The following is a 20,365-nucleotide window of genomic DNA, read 5'->3' as shown; positions in this document are numbered from 1 at the left end:
TCTTCCACGGTCACGGTGACTCCCTGCAGACTGGTTTTGGAGTCGACACCCACCCGCACGTAAACGGTGCAAACGTGATACTGGTGTCGTTTCACCCACCCAAGTTTGATCCCCTTCACGATTTCGACATCATCCCGCGATGGTTCCCCTAGGTAGACTTTGATGATCAGAGTGGCGTTATCCGGTAGGCTCGTCAGGATGTTGACCATGCCAGCAAATTCAGACACCAACTGCAATGTCACGTCTTGCACTCCCGGTTTACTCGATAGCATGTGGGCTGCCATACTGGCGACTGGGCTGATGACTACGCTACGTCTCTGAGCCGGGACGTAAGCCACGAGCAGGGTTCCGTTGTTCACGACTTTGTTTAGGTAGTTGTCTTTGTTCTCCGTGAACACGTAGGGGGAGCCGAGCTTAATATTGAGAAACCAGTCGCCTTTATCGTGTAACAACACCCACTTGTCATCTTCGGTGAAAACGAGCGTATATGGTTTGTTTCGGGCGACGGTAGTGCTCTCAACATCTTCTAAGTCGAACAGTTTGCCTCCGAACAAGGGATATATCATCCATTTATCATCACCGGTGCGGACTAGGGTGTACCGAGTGTTGACGACCGCTCTTGAGGTATCTACTATATCACTTAGATTGCTAGTACCACCTATGGAGGGGACTTCAACGCGTTTGTAAATGTTGTTTTTCAGTTGCAAGGCGTACAATTTACCATCTACTCCGGGGTCGTCGAATCCGCGTATGTCCCTGAGGTCGGAGATCCCCGCATTGGCACATTTTTCACCTTCATTCCGGGGCCTTGTGCGCTGGTCATTTTATGTGCAGCGTTATGCTGAGGTATCCTATATTCACGTGATTATGATTTATATCTAACACCGATATTATCAGCTCAGGGATGTTGCCCTGGGTTAACCTCTTATACTGCCGCGGTGAAAACGACTCGGTTCTACCGTCGTTGTATTTCTCCGTTTTCACCGGTACGGCTCTCAGTATCGTGCAAGGGTGGCCACCTTGAATGTTGTCCGTTGTGCTCAGCTGACCGAGATGAACGCACAGCTCTCGGTACGGTACTAGGTCGGGTAACTTCGTGCCTGTGACGGTAGTTGCTGGTTTTATCTCGTCAGGCGACATACCGAGTGTCCTCGCCAATGGCCGGCTGAGTGTCAAGGGGTTTCTTCCGTTGTTGATTAACACCACTGTGCCGTTTGAGTCGTTCATTTTGAGTTCGACTCCCAGGGGCTTGAAGACCTATACACATTGTCTTTCAAGTGTAGGATGTATGAGCCACCTTCCTCACCAGGCTGATCGAATCCCTCCGTCCCCTTCTAGGTCGCTTAAGTGTAGCGTTGGGACGATGACTGGTCATTGCTATAATACTATTACGATATAGTTTCCAACTGGTTTTCAGATAATAGTTCAGGGGGTGCACTCTACGACTGGGCATAGCCCCATCCTATAATATATATTTTAATTGGGTTTCATTTAACCTTCGATTAATGTACTTAAAGCTGATAATACTTAGATTAACTTGCGTGTAAAAACTCGTGGTCTCAGCTCTACTTCCATTTAGGACACGAACTCCATCAAGGCTTGCTAAAGGTCTGTTTCCGATACCTCAATAATACGACAACGTTGGTTTTCATGACTGTCTTTCCAACGTAACCTAATATCATCTAAAAGTTTAATAAACCTATGGGGCCAAACCCCTAGCTCTCCGAGATAGATGTCTATGATGAGTGTGAAGTTTTCCGCGACATCTCTAAAAACCTCTTGGTAATCAAGTAATTTGAGCTCTGTCTTCACCTCCCCACTGGAAGCTAACATGTTGCCAGAGTGGTCCGGTATTCGTATGACTTGTACACTAGATTCCCGGAATGAACGATCCTAGAATGATGCCGTTGTTCCTAATCTCGGAGATAGTATTATTTTGTTTCAAGGAGATATAAGGTGAGGTGAGGGTTAAGTTGACTACCCATTCAGGCTCTTTAAAATCTGATAATGACACCCGCCTATACACGTTGTCTTTGAAGTGCAGGATGTATAAGGTGTCTTCCTCACCAGGCTGATCGAATCCCTCCGTGTCCCCTAGGTCATTAAGCGTAGCGTTGGGTCGATGACTGGTCATTGCTATAATACTATTACGAGATAATTTCCAACTGGTTTTCTGATAATAGTTCAGGGGTGCACTTCACCCCCATGAAGTGTATGTTGTCGGGTAGGAAGATCTTGGTTAGTGATATCGTGTCTTCCACGGTCACGGTGACTCCCTGCAGACTGGTTTTGGAGTCGACACCCACCCGCACGTAAACGGTGCAAACGTGATACTGGTGTCGTTTCACCCACCCAAGTTTGATCCCCTTCACGATTTCGACATCATCCCGCGATGGTTCCCCTAGGTAGACTTTGATGATCAGAGTGGCGTTATCCGGTAGGCTCGTCAGGATGTTGACCATGCCAGCAAATTCAGACACCAACTGCAATGTCACGTCTTGCACTCCCGGTTTACTCGATAGCATGTGGGCTGCCATACTGGCGACTGGGCTGATGACTACGCTACGTCTCTGAGCCGGGACGTAAGCCACGAGCAGGGTTCCGTTGTTCACGACTTTGTTTAGGTAGTTGTCTTTGTTCTCCGTGAACACGTAGGGGGAGCCGAGCTTAATATTGAGAAACCAGTCGCCTTTATCGTGTAACAACACCCACTTGTCATCTTCGGTGAAAACGAGCGTATATGGTTTGTTTCGGGCGACGGTAGTGCTCTCAACATCTTCTAAGTCGAACAGTTTGCCTCCGAACAAGGGATATATCATCCATTTATCATCACCGGTGCGGACTAGGGTGTACCGAGTGTTGACGACCGCTCTTGAGGTATCTACTATATCACTTAGATTGCTAGTACCACCTATGGAGGGGACTTCAACGCGTTTGTAAATGTTGTTTTTCAGTTGCAAGGCGTACAATTTACCATCTACTCCGGGGTCGTCGAATCCGCAGATGTCCCTGAGGTCGGAGATCCCCAAGTGATTGGCACATTTTTCACCTTCATTCCGGGGCCTTGTGCGCTGGTCATTTTATGTGCAGCTGCTATGCTGAGGTATCCTATATTCACGTGATTATGATTTATATCTAACACATCGATATTATCAGCTCAGGGATGTTGCCCTGGGTTAACCTCTTATACTGCCAGCGGTGAAAACGACTTCGGTTCTACCGCCGTTGTATTTCTCCGCTTTCACCGGTACGGCTCTCAGTATCGTGCAAGGGTGGCCACCTTGAATGTTGTCCGTTGTGCTCAGCTGACCGAGATGAACGCACAGCTCTCGCTACGGTACTAGGTCGGGTAACTTCGTGCCTGTGACGGTAGTTGCTGGTTTTATCTCGTCAGGCGACATACCGAGTGTCCTCGCCAATGGCCGGCTGAGTGTCAAGGGGTTTCTTCCGTTGTTGATTAACACCACTGTGCCGTTTGAGTCGTTCATTTTGAGTTCGACTCCCAGGGGCTTGAAGACCTCGTCGCTTAGCGAGCACACGCTGCAGTAGCCGTCAGTTATCTGGTTGCGGTCGCCTCTGACGATCAGCTTATTGTTGCTGGCGTTGATGTTAGTCCATCGCGGTAGGTAGGTGATATCGCAGAGTGCGACTTCGAGTTGACCCGACGTGCTATCGATTGCGTACGTCAGCTGAACGGCCTCGCCGCTCGTTATTCCTGGAAGTGTTATGTACATGTTAGAGTATATATGCTCATTATATAATAGTTTTAAAATGTACTCCCCTGGAGTGTCTTACTCCCCTGGAGTGTTTTACCCTAAACTGAACATAGATTTCCCCCACATGAAGATCGTGGTCGCTGATGGGATGTATTTCGACGCCCAGTTTATAGATGTGTTCGACCGGTATAAGCTTTCTGTGACTAACGTCAAGGCAGTCCACGCTTGGTTCAACAACCCGATGCAGTTCTGGCAGAATCAACTCAACTTCGCCATGTGGTGCGCTACAACGGGGTGTGGTGTGGCATTAACTGACACTCGGCGTGGACCGCTGAGTCAGTCTGTGTTCATGTTTCACGTGTACTACCAGGTCAGACGTATCCTCAAAGAGATCAGCGCCGCGCTCCCACAGGACAAGGCATGGGACGCAGTAAACAACCAGTACGATAGACGGGCCTACGAACGTATTTGCAACGAATTCGAACTAAACCCGAAGACGGATTGGCGTTTGCCGGGGCCAACCACGGGTGGGTATTCCATATAATGGGGCGACCCGTGAAAGAAGTCAGTGATGATTTACTGAAACGAGATGTACTACGCCAGGACTTTGCTTTGTCGAGTAATGAATGGAGGGATGACCGTGATGAACTTTAAAGGTGGTGTTGCTTTCACCGTCCAGAAGGGAGCAGTCAACCGCAGACGGTTGGAAAATGTTCATGCTGGACACGCCGAAAGGGTTTACTCGTCGTGCGGTGTCACCAGATTGAACGACTCGATTCGAACGTACGCGGTGGGCTGTTGGGTGCGCAGACGCAAACGCTTCCAACATCCTTGGTAAGGGGACTGCTTACGACGCCAGAAACAGTTCGTTGTTAACGTTGAGGATGCTATCAATGCTCCAGTTGATCTCCCGAGTGCCATCAAACGCTACCAAGACGTGTTGGAATACGCCCGGTCGAAAGTCGACTACGTGTTCGACGTGGGACTGTACATGGCTCCGAGCGATATGCAACTGAGAGTAAAAAAAGTGGTGGGCTACAACAATGAAATAGTCATAGCAACGGCGGGCCAAAAGTTGGGCGTCAACCCCGATGTCAACGTCCCCCACGTCCCACCACCCACGACCGGTGAAACGGGTATAGTGGCGCCACCCCCGGAGCCTAGGGTTCAACCAACACCCCCTGTGGGGTCACCCCCACAGCCTGCACAGCAGCACATCGATCGTAAAACAGCCCTGGTGGTTGGTGGGGTCGCGGTCGGGTTGGGGCTCATTTGGTTAAAAATTCCTTAGCCGCTACGTACACCAAACCTGCCACGGCGACGATGGCTGCCCACAGGTTTTGACTGAGCCATGTGGCAGTTTTAGCCAGAGCGCTCAGCAGCCATGAGATGATGCTACCCAGGATGCCGGGCAGGGCTTCGGCGGCCTTACCAGCCAGTTTAGCCAGGGCCTCCCCTAGGGATTTCAGGTGTTTTTTTATCCAGTCTCTGACACCACCTGTGGGTGTGCCGCCGGCAAGCGTGGGGGTACCCCCACTCAATGACACCACCAGGGTTGATATGATGAAGCCCAATGCAGTCAGAATGCTGGCGATGGTTATGCCTTGCTCTCGGAAGAGGATTCGGATCCTGTCAGCTAGCGTGGTGTCCTCATTTAGGACTCGATCGATGGTTTCCCGTACACGACTGATCTGGGATCGGAGGGCTTCCCGGTTCGAGGAAGCGGATTCCGTCTCTCATCTTCCGTCTCTCATCTTCCGTCTCTCATCTTCCAAGTTTTTTATTCTCTCCTCGATACGACGTTTCATATCATCGTCCTCCGTTTCGGTGAGTTTTATTTTCTCGCGAGCGATGTACTCGTCGACTTCGTTCAGTTTCCCCATGTTGTTAACGAGTTCTCCGCGTACATGTTTCAAGGCTTCGTCTAGGCCTCGCAGTTCCCTCAGGGGAAATTCGAGCCCCGGCAAGGGTTTGTCATGGTACGTGGTCAATATTTTTTCGATACTGTCCGACGTTTCTTTAGCACGTTGGGGTATATCCCCTTCACCGCTGAGTTCAGGCCTGGCTGCTTGCAGATCTTGGACGACCTTCGGGGGAAACTTAGGTCATGCGCCACCGTAATCTATGAAGCCTAGTTCCGCACGGATCAGTTGACTCCCACCAGGGCGACTGGTGAGTGTTGACAAAGCATACGGTCCTTTCATGATATCAACCCACAGGTAAGCCTTCAATCGCAGCGTGCCCTTCTTATCGACGGTAAACTTGGCATAGTCTCGTACCAACGGCTTGATGTTGTCTCTATTTTCAACTGCGTCGTAATAATCGTCAACGGCTGGCTGTACAAGTTCAGCACTTAAGGGGTTGTTCGTGAATGTGGTGTCATCCTCCCCGAATGCCTGGGCACTATCATCCCACATATCATCCATAGGGATGTACTCAGCCATTATTTAGTATTAAAACTTATATATTTCATTTATATAACAATGTATGGTAGAAAACTAGATCCTTTTCGAAGATCAAGAGAGCCTCTAGGCGTCAGAGCCGTGCGCCAGTCGGTGACCATCACCAACAATCCCAGCACCAGGCACGGTTCGACTGGCGTTCAACCTCACGCTGACCTCCGACAACGACAAACGCGAGCTAGTGAGGAACGTAGGTCGAGCCATCATCAAGAAAACCACCATCAAGATCAGCGGTAACGAGGTGCTGAGCATCGACGACAGCAACATATTTTATTGCTACGGGGACCTCTGGAAAAGCGAGTGAGAACACGTCAATGACGTGTACCAAGGTATCAGCAAATCGACCCGGTCGCTCGTGGGATACGGCTTCACGCAAGACCAGTTAGACAAGATCACGGACGGTGAAAAGGCCATTGCCCAAGCGTACGGGAACAGGTTCTGCGTGCCGCTCGACTTCGAGTTGCTCACGGGACACGCGCCGTTTTACCAGGCCGCGCTGGGTGATAGGCTTGAATATGAGCTCACGCTTTAACGACTACAGCAAAGTAGTGCGCGTCGCGAACGGTGATGAGGCCAGTTACACCATAGACAACATCTCTCTGGAGTTCGACATGGTCACTAGCCCAGAGCTGGCCAGGCAGGTTCGAAGCCAGTACTCGGGGAAGGTAGCCATCCTGTACGATAGGGTCCTGAGGCATAGAGCAATCAATCGGGATAAGAGCGACACGCTGTGGAACATAAACCTAAACGTGCCGGCGCGATCGATGAATCCTGATTGTCCCCGTGGAGGATTACGAGCCGTTCCGCAGGGACAGCGAGAAGTTTTTCAACCCCGAGATTGAAAAGGTGGAAGTGACCATCGAGGGCGTGCCCAATCAGCTGTTCAGCGCGGGTATGAGGGCACACCAGCAGTGGGATGAGATAATGAAACTGCCGACCCGGCACCAACACGTCATCAAGGACCTGGACATATCCGCTGTGCAGATCGGTAAGTACCTGACCACCAAGTACGCGCTGTGGTTGGACATGCGATCCACGGATGACGATAAACTGCACGGTAGCGGTCGCCGCATCGACAATGGCAGCGAGGGGATAACATTCCAGATTACTAAGAAGGCTCAACCCGCTGGCAAGTTGAAATTATATCTGTACGTGATTATGGACGCGCAACTTAATATAGACAATGGGAGATTCGTGCAAACCATCTACTGATGGCGGCAGGCCACTGCCTTCTGATTTGCCCCGCGACCCACACTGCGCCATAGTGTGCGGGCAGATGGGCTGTGGGAAGACCGTTTTCGTGTTGGATATGTTGGAGGGGTACTACAGGTATGTGTTCGACAACATCGTTATCATGTGCCCTACTCTGCAAATGAATAAAACGTACACGGAAAGACCTTGGGTGATGACGGACCCGGACGTACACAGAGTCGACCCCGGGACACGTCTGCAGGACTGGTTGAAAGCTTATCACGGGAAATTTAAAGGGGAGTCGACGCTGTTCATACTGGACGACTGCAGCTCTAATCGTGAGATAACAAAAAAGAGAGACATGCTATCGTACCTGGCCTTCTCCGGCCGGCACGCAAAGCACAGCGTCTGGGTACTAACGCAGAAGTTCAACTCGGTGTTGAAAGACCTCAGGGAGCAGACGCGATGGGTGGCCTTATTTCACTGCAAGGACAGGGATTCGTTCGAGGAGTGTTTGAGAGAGAACGATGTGATGAGCAAATTAGAACGGGAACGTGTGAAGAAACAGCTCGCTGAAACTAAACACGCTAAGCTCGTGCTCAAGACCGACCAACCCGTGGCCTATAGGGTGTTTTAGCTTAGCAAATGCTTAGCAAAGCTTAGCAAATGCTTAGCAAATGCTTAGCAAAGCTTAGCAATGCTTAGCGTTTAGCACTTATCAGTTATAGTTATGGTTGTTTTTGAAGTGTTCGTCGTGTGCAACTTAACCTTCATTTCTCTGTGTTTCGTCTATACCGTATATTATATAGTTAAAACTAAAACTTGCTTGTTACATTATAAGATGGAGTGTGATGAACTGCTCGAACAACTGTTGGTGCCACAATCACCACAGGTGAGTGATGACAAGCAAGAGGGACTGGTGGCGTTGGCTGTTGGTGGCAAAGCCAAACATTACTTTGGAGACTGCACTCCCGATAAAATTCATAAAATGTCAGCCGAAGAAATCGATACGCTAGATACGAGTCTAGACTCGGGGCAGAGATGACGAAAACTATAGGATCGGCTATGACCCAGATATACACTGGTATTGCGTCGTACTTCCTTCCCATCCCCCCGGAGCGCCGACTTTACCTGAGGGAGGCCCTTGATAAAGACCCTTTTATTGAACACGCCTTGAGCTCTATCAGCTGCGTGTTGTACCACAAATACGGTATGTTTTTAGCCCCAGTGACTGCGGCGATTATCACGGCAAAACATTGCCAATTTAAGGAGGGGAAAAATAATAATAATAGTATAGATGGATACTGCACAGGAGGAGACCCCACAACTGGGGGAACCCCAGACCCCTTCAGAGGAGACCCCACAACTGGGGGAGACCACCACGTTGGGGAAACCCCCCAGGGATCCCGAGGTGAGCCCACCCAAACCCCCTACAGTCACCAGGCAGAAGAACCCTAAGAGAGTAGCTGCCGGTAAAAAAAGGTGGTGTCACTAACATAAAAGTATCACGGTGAACCCGACTCGACTCTTGTTGGTTGCAGGCGTAACTGCTGCCGTGGCTATCTCATGGTTATATAACAAACAACCTCCCAGGGAGAAACCCCCGCAATTAGAGGTCAACCCACATATCATGTTATAAAATATATATTTTTATATCATATACATAATGTCTGAGGGGAAAACGTTCGTCAACGACTCATACCACGCCACCGTGGTCGCCAGTCTAGCCGTAGGGTACGCTCGGTTGACCAAAATGGTGCTTAAACAACCGACTATCAAGCTAGATTTCAATCTGCAGGATATGGGTATGCTCATAATGAACCTTGGTATGGCGATGGCCACAAAGGACATCCTAGTAAAACAAGGGATACTACCTGAAAATATTATGAAGTAAATATAGGATGGCTACGATCGCCATGATGGTCGGTGGGGCGTTAGTAAATGCCCTGGCATTTTCCGGGAGTAATTTCCTCTTCTCGAAACTACGAGAGTCACACGCGGCTGAGATAGAAGCGGAACGGAAGAGGCATGACCTCGCTGTGGAACGATTACAGGCGGCACAATCCGAGTACGCGAAAAAACGTGTTCAGAGGATCGATTACATTAACGAACAACTCAGGCGTGAAAACCATGCCGTTAAAACATTCCACGATGTCGACGACGCAGCGAGAGAATACTACCTACTAACAGGTAAACAGCTGGAACCACTGAATAAACCCACACTTGCTCAGTACTACACACCATCCAAGGGGCAAATGGACCGTGAACTGGTCTTCATCGCGCTGGGTATAGCAGCGACTGCGTTGGTTGCAAAACAATTAGACTAAGTACTCATATAAGTATACCAAAGATGAGACCTGCTCCGTACCGATGCGAATACATACTTATGGGGAAGAAAGAAGCCTGTGGTAGGAGATGCAGGACTGAGGGGTACTGTTGTTTCCACATGGGAAGCCCTAACTACACGTGTTCTGTGTGTGGTATCGGGGTTAAAGGGCACTACTGCCTATGCAAAGCTCACGGAGCAAACGTAGTCAGACATCATCTCATCTACAAGAATAAAAAGGCCTACATAAAAGAACGTAGGCGCCTCCTCAGAATAGCAGTGTAAGGCTGGTCCCTTTGCCAGCGGCCCAATTAGAGACTGTGCACACCTAGGTATAACTATGTTTGTGGAAATTGAGCCAAGGGAAAGTTGCCTGAGAAGCTGGCAGATGTATGTGGGGGAAAGTATAGATATCAGTGTTCTCAAACCCATGATTGTTAGTGAACTATATAAGGGGTGCTCGTTTACAATCTTGGTGAAAGTAGGGTTTGATGTGCCGTGGGCTGGGCACACTTGGAATTACTTTGATGGGGGGCGAGTAGATGTGCATGGGGAGATAGATATACTTGTTGACAACTCGTTGCAAGTAATACAAAACACACTACTATGCTGCGTATGTTCCGGGTGGGTTGAGGGAATAATCGATAAGGTCTATCTAGATATTTACTAAAGCCTCACTATTTTTTATCACGGTTGTAGGAGTTACCTCCCTTGCTGGCAGCCCAATTAGAGATTGATATACTTAGGTGTGTACGCAACTATGACTACTATTCGCGAGCTCAAGCAGATCGCGAGGCAGAGGGGTGTGATTGGTTACTCTAGGATGAGGAAATCAGCCTTGTTGAGGTTACTAGGCCTAGAAGCCCCTCCCACGGTAAAACGACTAAAAGCCCAAGCAAAAGAGCTTGGGTTCACGGATTATTCCAGCCTGGGGAGAGCCGGGTTAGTCGCATTGTTATCACATGACCCCGTAGCAAAACCTCCCACTGTAAAACAATTAAAAGCCGAGGTACGCAATTTGGGTTTAGGTGGTTATTCCCGTATGAGGAAACCTCAGCTTGTAGAACTATTACGGCAGAATAGAGCTATTGACCTACAATTCATACCCACTGAGCGCGCTGTAGGCAACTATTTGAGAGGCTGGCGCATGCATGTTGATAGGAACATAGACATCACAGATATCAAGCCTCTGATAACTGATAAAGTCAACCAGGAACTATACAATCTGGGAAGTATAAAGTTCCAGATCACAGTGAAAATGTCACTCGATAAGAACGTGGGGGCTGGGGTCACTGAGTACATTCAGCCTTACTTCCGAGGTAAACAAGAAGTCGTCACGCATACAGAGACCATAGACGCATCAATCGATACCAGTTTTCAGCAGATACGAGAATACCTAGAACGCTACACACACTTGGGGTCCGGTTGGGTTGTTGATAAAATCGATAATGTCTATCTAGACATAGCTAACTACGTGCCATTCAGAGGCGGGTGATACCTAGACTTGCCCCCCTACTATAAGAAAAAACATGCCATGGTCAACGTCAAGAATAGAGGAGACGATTGCCTGAGGGTAGCTATAAGGGCAGACTTGTATCCAGTTGACACTCATTCAGACAGGCTTTCTAGCTATCCCCAAGACGATGGACTCAACTGGGATGGTATAGATGAACCAACCCCCATATCCCAGATCACCAAAGTAGAAAAACAGAATAATATAGCCATAAACGTCTTAGGGCACGAAGGTAACACAACAATAGTGCACAGGGTCAGTCCAGTGTTGGGGGAGGAGGGTCGCCACGTTACCAATATATTCATGACCCAGCGACGTGAAAAGTATCACTACATGCGGATAAAACATCTCAGCAGGCTATTGCACGACCAGTCGAAACACGTTGGGAAAAATCACTTTTGTGTGCGATGCCTGCACGGTTTCAGTCAAGCTGATTTATTAGAATCCCACCGGGAGGATTGCCAAGGTGTGGGGCAGACAGCCATACGAGTTGACATGCCTAAGGAAGGTGACAATATCCTAAAATTCGACAACCACAAGAACCAAATGTCTGTGCCTTATGTCATCTACGCCGACTTTGAAGCCTTGGTCAAACCAGTTGAGGTTGCCGGGGGTACCCCCACAGGCGAGAGCTTCACACAGAAAACACAAGAGCATGAGGCCTGTGGGTTTGGATACGTTGTCGTCCGGTGTGATGGGAAAACGAAAGCTCCCGTAGTGTACAGGGGTCCTGACGCGGCTGAAAAGTTTCTGAAGTGTTTGCAGGAGGAAGAAAAAATTATTAGGAATGCACTGTATACAGTCGCTCCCATGCATATGACCAAAGCCGACATGCTAGCTCACGCCTGTACCACTAACTGCCACGTGTGTGACTCACCACTGAACGGTGATTTGGTGAGAGATCACTGCCACGTCACCGGTAAGTATAGAGACGCCGCTCACAGCGCGTGTAACCTCAAGCTTAGAATCAACCCCAAGACAATAAACATCCCCGTGGTCTTTCACAACTTGAGAGGGTACGACTCTCACTTGATCATGCAGGCCATCGCGAGGGTTGACGGCAACCTGACGTGCATCCCCAACAACATGGAGAGATACATTTCCTTCAGCTTGAATGGCCTGAGGTTCATCAACTCGGTTCAGTTCCTCCTGTCGTCACTCGACAGTCTGGTCAAGGCCAACGATACCTTCCCCATCACTGATCGATACACCGACGCCGAGACTCGACCCCTGCTGATGAGGAAAGGTGTGTACCCCTATGAGTACATGGATGGCTGGGCCAAGTTCGCCGAGACCAGACTACCCCCCATCAGAGAATTTTACAGCAACCTGACCGACTCGGTAATATCCCAAGACGATTACTCACACGTTATTGACGTATGGAATAAACTGGGCTGTAAGAATCTGGGTGACTATCACGACCTATACTTGAGGACAGATGTACTGCTGTTAGCCGACGTGTTTGAGACGTTTAGGCTGACATGTTTCAAGCAGTATAAACTCGACCCCGCATGGTACTACACCAGCCCAGGTCTGTCGTGGGATGCCTTGCTGAAAAAGACCGGAGTTAAGTTGGAATTGCTCACAGATTACGACATGCACCTATTCATTGAGAAAGGCTTGCGAGGTGGGATTTCCATGGCAACCAAACGATACGCCGAAAAGCAAATAATCAATAACGCGAAGGGCTACGACCCGAGCAAGCCAACCAATCATATTCTCTACCTCGATGCCAACAACCTGTACGGCTGGGCCATGAGCCAGTATCTACCCACAGGGGGATTCGAATGGGAATCGCATGAGGTCGATGTTATGAGCATCGCACCAGATTCGAACAAAGGTTATATCCTGGAGGTGGACTTGGAATACCCCAAGGCATTACACACATCGCACAACAGCTACCCCCTGGCCCCCGAACGTATGAGGGTTAACCCAGACTGGATGTCTGAGTACCAACATAACTTGTTAGGTGGGCGGGTGACAGACGTTGAAAAACTCGCGCCCAACTTAATGAATAAGACCAAGTACATCGTTCACTATCGCAACCTACAGCTGTACCTGTCGTTGGGTATGAGGCTGACCAAAATACACAGGGTGCTCGTGTTCAACCAGAGCCCATGGATGGAGCCTTACATCAGAATGAACACAGACCTCCGAAAGCTTGCCACCAGTGACTTTGAGAAAACCTCTACAAGCTCATGAACAACTCGGTGTTTGGTAAGACTATGGAGAACCTGAGGAAACGCTGCGACCGTGAAAGCTGGTTCGGTCGAATGAGGAAGACAAGCTCAGGAGACTGATAGCCAACCCGCATTCAACCATAGCAAGATATTCACCGATGACCTAGTTGCCCTACACATGAAGAAAAGCCACATAAAATTCAACCGGCCTGTTTACGTTGGGATGAGCATCCTCGATTTATCCAAACACCTGATTTACGACTTTTACTACAACGAGCTTAAGAAACAGTACGACGACAGGTGTGAAGTGCTGTACACTGACACGGATTCCCTGCTGATGGAGATTCAAACCGAGGACGGTAATGGGACATGAAAAAACGCCTCGATTTGTATGACACCAGTGACTACCCCAAGGACCATGCCATACACAGCACGGTAAATAAAAAGGTCCTAGGTAAGATGAAGGACGAGTGTGCTGGCACGCCCATAGCTGAGTACATAGGCTTGAGGCCTAAGATGTACTCCATCCTGAAGGCCGACAATGGTGAGATCCGGAAGGCGAAGGGTGTTAAGAAGTATGTGGTGAAACAACACATCAAACACGCCAGATTCAAGGAAGCCCTGTTCAAGACCCGTACCTTCAAGCATAAAATGAACACACTTAGAAGTGATGGGCATAGGATATACGGACTGATGATAAACAAGACGTCCCTGTCGCCAATGGACACGAAGCGTTGGATAGCTATTGATGGGATAAACACGATCGCACGCCAGACGGGCATGAGAAAATTGAACCAAGAACATAGGTGTATATGTAATTACCATACCCTGTCGGGGCGACGACGATGTCACGGAACCAGAGAAAGTTTGAGGCTATTTACTACAGCCCGCGTGGGTACTGGAAAGGAGCTAGCGCTGTACATAAGCTGGTTAAAATGGCGCGAGTACCCCCGGAGGAGGCCAAAGTGTGGCTTGAAAAACAAGCCCTGTGGCAGATCTATTTACCGGCACCACGCTACGTGCCTAGAAGGAAATTCGGCATTAACATACCCAATAGCGTTCACCAGGCCGACCTCCTATTCCTACCCCACGACAAGAGGTACAAGTATGCCTTAACCGTCGTGGATGTGGCCAGTCGCTACAAGGAAGCCGAACCCTTGACCGCGAAAGACTCAGCCCAGGTAGCCCGCGGATTCGAACGCATATACAAACGCAGTCCGCTGACGTGGCCAACAGAGCTGCAAGTTGACCCCGGGCGGGAGTTCCTGGGTGTCGTGTCACACCTGTTAGACAAACGCGATACAAAGGTCAGGCGTGGCACGGCCGGAGCCCATCGCAGCCAAGCCATAGTTGAGAGATTCAATAGGACTTTGGCTGAGCGCTTATTTGGACATCAGTATGCGAGGGAGATGGCCAACCCGGGGAAGCAATCGACTGAATGGGTCGCTCGGCTACCTAAGGTGGTGTCGGCAATCAACCACGAAACCACCCGGCTCACCGGCAAGAAACCGGCAGACGCTATCAAACTAAAATCAATAGTGGCAGAGTCGGCTGCTCCATTGCATGGGAAAGAGAAACAGATACCAGATAGGGCCCTCGTGAGGTATCTATACCAGCCGGGGGAACACGAGGGTGATAGCCGTAAGCGAGCCACCAATCCTATATGGTCAGTCAAAACTTACAACATAGATAAAGTGGACATGAAAGCCGACGAGCCGAACTTGTACTACTTGAGAGATGGGCCAGGGAGAGGGTTTGTTAGAGAAGAATTATTGATCATACCGTACGGCACAATATTACCTCCTGCCAACGTGACATAGTGCCACGTGTGGGAGGGAAATCAACGGGGGCTCAAAAGTAGTAGATGCAATGGTAGCAAGAACTAAGGGCCCGACAAAAGCCTTATTTGTGAAATAAGGCTTTGCAGAGGCTTTTGTTGGACTTGGTCCAGGACTATCATTGTATATACTACTCTTTTAAGTATCGAACTGAGAAAGTGACTCGGTAAGAAGAATGTGTGGTGAAATAGACAAATGAAATTATATAAACAGTTAAATCGGTAAACTACTGTCATAACATATAAAAAGCTCGCGCCTGTGAAATATCAACAAAACATTAGAAAAATAGTTCACACCAAAGCCTTCACCGAGTATTCACCGCCAGCAAAGGTTTTCTGTCTTGAAATGTCGAACGCCTCACTGACACATAGCTGAGTAGATCTAGATCTTAACAAGCTTCTTTTATGTAATGAGTAGATTATTTACTATTTGTTTTGATTAGACTACTCCTGCTCATGACCTTATAATCCAGACAACCACACATGCGCAAGGCGTTGGCAAGAATCTTTCCTGGTAAGGCCAGGGCAACTGGAGCTTGGTCCTTCAGTTGGGATCGGAACTTGGTAACCTCTACTGCTGTCTTGCCTGCAGGATGACTATGTGGGTTAGTTGGTGAATGTATGACTTTCCAGTGCTCTTCTTTGTGTACATATAACCTTCGTAGCTTAACTTGACACCACCCATGTTATTCTTCAATACCTCCATGCTGGAATGCTACTGCCTGCTTAGTTTATGGAGCATATATTTATACCAGTTGTAATATGACAGTGAGTTGACAGTGAGTTGAAATACTTAATAATGTGTACATATCTAAATACTAAGTTGATTAATTAAGCTTTTAAGACTCTTGAAGTCAGTTAATCCTAATCAATAATGAAGCTTCATCCTCAATAATGTTTACAAACAAAATACTAAGTTAATTAATGAAGCCTGTTAATCCCTATCCCTGACAATCTCTATTACTGATTCAATAAAAACATGTCACTTAAGCCAATCACTCAGTAGTTAAAACATGTTTGGTTTTTTTGTCCCAGGGTCTTTTGTCCACAGGTTTTTTTGTCCTACTGTTACTGATATTTTTCACTGGGGGTATAAGATAACCTATGCTGGTTGACAGGTAACTGCTATGAATTTTTGACAAATTGTTTCCTCTTTTCGTTCACGCCTTCATACATGCTTGGGAATATGTATATGGGCCTGTGGCCTTCATACGTAATAAAGATTTTGATGATGACACTTGGCCACAAACCTTCCAGTCAATATATCACAATATGTATCCCAACACGAGCTGAATTTGACGTTCTGGTGTTTTCGATGATTGCGTTGCTGGCTCTATATCGGGGGAGTACGTACTCGATCGGTGAGCGCAAGCAATTTCATCGGCAGGGCGGATGCCCAGTCACTGTCGTGAGAAGTTGTATTGACAATTGAAAACCGGAAGTTAAGTTGTTTAAAAAGCAAACAAGCATCAATATTATTTACCTGAGATCGTTAATACCACTTCAGATGCAAAATCAATTGCCTTTAGAACAAAAAATAGCAAGCGAAATTTCAGTAAGATCATTCGTCTGCTGGTTGACAGGCAATATTTAAATAGAAAGCCACGTTATCACAACACTCCCTTGCAGTGCGGAGCGAAAAGTATGGCTCATCGTCGAAAACACATACAAAATCCATGGATGTGATGAACGGCAACAGTTTCGCCGATATGATGTCATCAACAATATTTTTGTAGGAAATACTTGATATTTTTGAGTGAAATAGATGAATATATCCATTATCACCCAAGGTTAGTAAAATTAAAACTTCAAATGATATTACAGATAAAAATTACGTTTTTGTCTTACATCGTCGAAAACCCCTGATACCGGGATATTGCAATATCTCTAATTTATTGTAATATATCGCAATATGAGAATCAGGGCAATATCCAGCCCTAGTTAAAGCCTCCAGGAACTGCAGAAATTCCAAAAACTAATGCGTTCAAGACGGAAAAAGTCTGAAGGAGATGACACATGCCTTCACTGTTCATATTCTAACACGTACACAACGTTTCACAACATGAAGACGTATTGAACTTCAATAATATCACAAATAAGCGAGAGCTCTGCCATTACGTGTCGCTACCGTGCAGCGCCACCTACTCTACGAAATGCGAGAACATCACTAAATATACCCATGGAAACAAATAAGGAAACATATGAAAGTACAAGTGTTCCTTTATTCTTTTCCAGTTTCTTCACAAGGCATGTATTGCACTGTGGGTGAAATTCTAGAAACAAATAAAGGAACACTTGTACTTTCATGTGTTCCCTTATTCGTTTCCATGAGTATATGTACAATAAACTATAGGCAACTTATACTGCAAGAATGGAAACATATTTGAAACTGCACTATTGAGACATGAGAGTCTGAACATACGTAACTGAAAATATAAGAACTCAAAATAGTATGTTTAAGGTTAGATTTCGACAAATACCTACGTATTTCAAAGTATACAGAATGAATTATTCACATTATGACTGCCTGGTTGTGGTGTTTATTATGAACCAAACTGCATGAGAACCCAAGCACACAACCTGGTTGTTGGCCATTTAACCACAACCACAAGAAACTCCCCACAGAAGAATGCACCTGCATACTGCTTAAAAGGAGAGAATGCATGATACTGGCAGGATGTAACTGAAAGATTTGCTTTTCATATCTTTAAAAACTTTCACTTGGTTGCAAGCGATTTATAATTTCAATGTTTTTAAGATGTGTTACTTGTGGCAGATTATCAAGTCAGTGTAACATTTAGATAGATGCTGACTTTTGGCTGCTTATAAACCTCCAGTGACGTCACTCTATTGTCCCGCCAGGTTCTCCTTTTACTTAGTAAACCTCTTCAGGCAGTTTCGTGGGCATTCTCCAAGAAATCCCATGGATTTTCTACAGAATTGCCCGCATCCCATGGATTTTCTGAGGAATAACCCTTGACTTATTTATTACTTGGTTTGAAGTACTTTGTCTTGCTATCACTGAATATGATACAATATCACATTATTGAAAACTTCCAGTATATATACCTGGTTTCAAACCTGCAACCCTTCCCTTACTAGCTTGGTGGTTATATCCACTAGGCTACAAAGGATCGCTGAGGAGAATGAGATTGTTTTTTAGTATGAACCATGTGTCCCTCTCAAGATGGGTAGTGCGGGCAAGGTGTCAGCTGCCAGTTGCATCCCATTTGATTTCAACAGTAAATACCAAATATTAAAATTATATCTGAAATATATCTTCGGTCGGTTCATAAGTTGGATCAAAACCTCCTCCTTGGTTTTGTTTGAAAAAGTAAGCCCTTGGCCTCGTGAAATCGGGTCAGGCCTATCGGCCCTCCCCCATTTTCTCTGCCGCAGGCTTACTTTTTCAAAAAAAAACTCGGAGACGGTTTTAATCCTTTACATATAGCATAACTATCTGTACTGATGACCATATAAAGTTTCTTGATTACTGGTTTCTATCTCTTATAATAAGGAAATAATGTGCAAAACTAGTAAGGTTGAATTATAATTTGGTTTTAGTTAGAACTTAGAAAGTTAGAGATTTGAGGGGTTCAAGTTCATCCTAAGTTCTACTACTACTTGTTATTATTAAAGCAATAAAAAGTTGTTGTTCATAAAATGTTTCATGTCTTATGTTGACATTTTAGACTGTTGACTACCCGGTACATACTTTGGTGAGCTACAGTGCAATGGTACAATATTTTTTCACTGGAACTGCTGAAATTTGGTCTATGATATCAGTTTAACATTTTCCCCTCTACCAACATTTCAATCAGATCAATTTTGTGTTTGTATGTATAAGCATGAAACCTAACAAGGATGATTCCATCTAGATTTGTACTCTCTATCCATAGTCAAAGGTGGTTGACAAGATGTGGCCTTTAATACTCAAATTATGGAGAAAATTGATGTAATATGTCAGTAAACTTGTGTTCTGTAAGACATATCATCATTTTTTAAACATCATTTTCAGGTTACAAATTATCTACTTGACCCATTGAACCTACTTGATGAGGAACAGACTTACAAGGCTTCACTAGACATAGAGCCCAAACAGTCACGATTGTCAGTTGTAGCAGCACCACAATGAATAGCATGTGAAACCTGTTGTGTGACTGACACAGAATTCGAAATACTGTGAAGAGCATCGAGGCACCACCAAATCTCATCTCAAATGCTGTGGTTGTCAGCATACAAAGAACATCATGAACTGTTATGAAGATGTAACAAATGTTATGTTTAGGATTACATTTTTTCAATAAAGTACAAAGTGTCCAGTAGGGACTCAATGCCCCCCGAAGTACCAGAATCTACTGGGAAAATGTAATCCCCAATATAGCAGTTGTTACATTTGACCTCACTACAAGGCATTGTGTATATATTTTATCTGTCAACATTTTCAAAGTGCAGCAGGTTCAGCAATGACAAAGTTTGTATTGTTCTCTCAAATTGTTTATTGGTATGTGGATGTGAACAAATACTGTTCAGTTTAAGTCAAGATTTATAAACATAGTAGTGAATAAGATGAAAAGTTACAATGTTTTGATAATAGTCATTTGGCTGGTAACCACCCAAATGTTTTCATTCCATGTCTTCCTGTATACATACAACCCATTCTAATGTACTCAAAGGCAAAAGTAATTGTGAAAAATGAAGAGAATCTGTAAGTCCATCTAGAGACCATTATAACCATTTTCATAGAGCTACATGTTTAACTCTTTCAAATTGATGTACTCAGTTGCCACTATAATACTGATTTCAAATACAGTGAAGAGAGACAGAAAAATAGGAATGAAAACCACAGCTAAGCCCCCTTTAACTCTTATGGCCACACAATGTTATAATATACTCAACCAAACTAAAAACTTGGCATTTTACATTATTATTATGATAATAGATATGTATCATACTGCTATCATCCACACAACAATATAAACAATGATTGCGTGTTAAAAATTCACACTTCTTTGAGTGACATTTATAAACTGGTCAGATGAACTGGAATGATTTCTAATGGATAGATAACTTCTTTATTGCAATGGATGTGACATTTCGATGTAGATGCTAATACCATTATCAAGGAAGAGATACACAA

The 20,365-nt window shown here is 46.2% G+C and overlaps 1 protein-coding gene across 1 annotated transcript in view; it reads left to right on the top strand.

Moving 5' to 3' along the window:
- The window catches only part of LOC124284672 (ras-specific guanine nucleotide-releasing factor 1-like), a 1,084,942-nt gene extending 1,065,376 nt beyond the window's left edge, over positions 1-19,566 (top strand). The window contains exon 26 of the mRNA XM_046720776.1: positions 19,244-19,566. Within this exon, the coding sequence (XP_046576732.1) occupies positions 19,244-19,360 (117 nt within the window). The 3' untranslated portion in view covers positions 19,361-19,566. The remainder of the gene's footprint in view (positions 1-19,243) is intronic.
- The last annotated feature ends 799 nt before the right edge of the window (positions 19,567-20,365 follow it).

This window comes from Haliotis rubra, unplaced genomic scaffold, assembly GCF_003918875.1.
Source record: "Haliotis rubra isolate DU_JTF1 unplaced genomic scaffold, ASM391887v1 Scf341, whole genome shotgun sequence".
NCBI lineage: Eukaryota > Metazoa > Mollusca > Gastropoda > Lepetellida > Haliotidae > Haliotis > Haliotis rubra.
The sequence above is the reverse complement of the archived record's forward strand: the minus strand, read 5'-3'. Positions and strand labels throughout refer to the sequence as shown.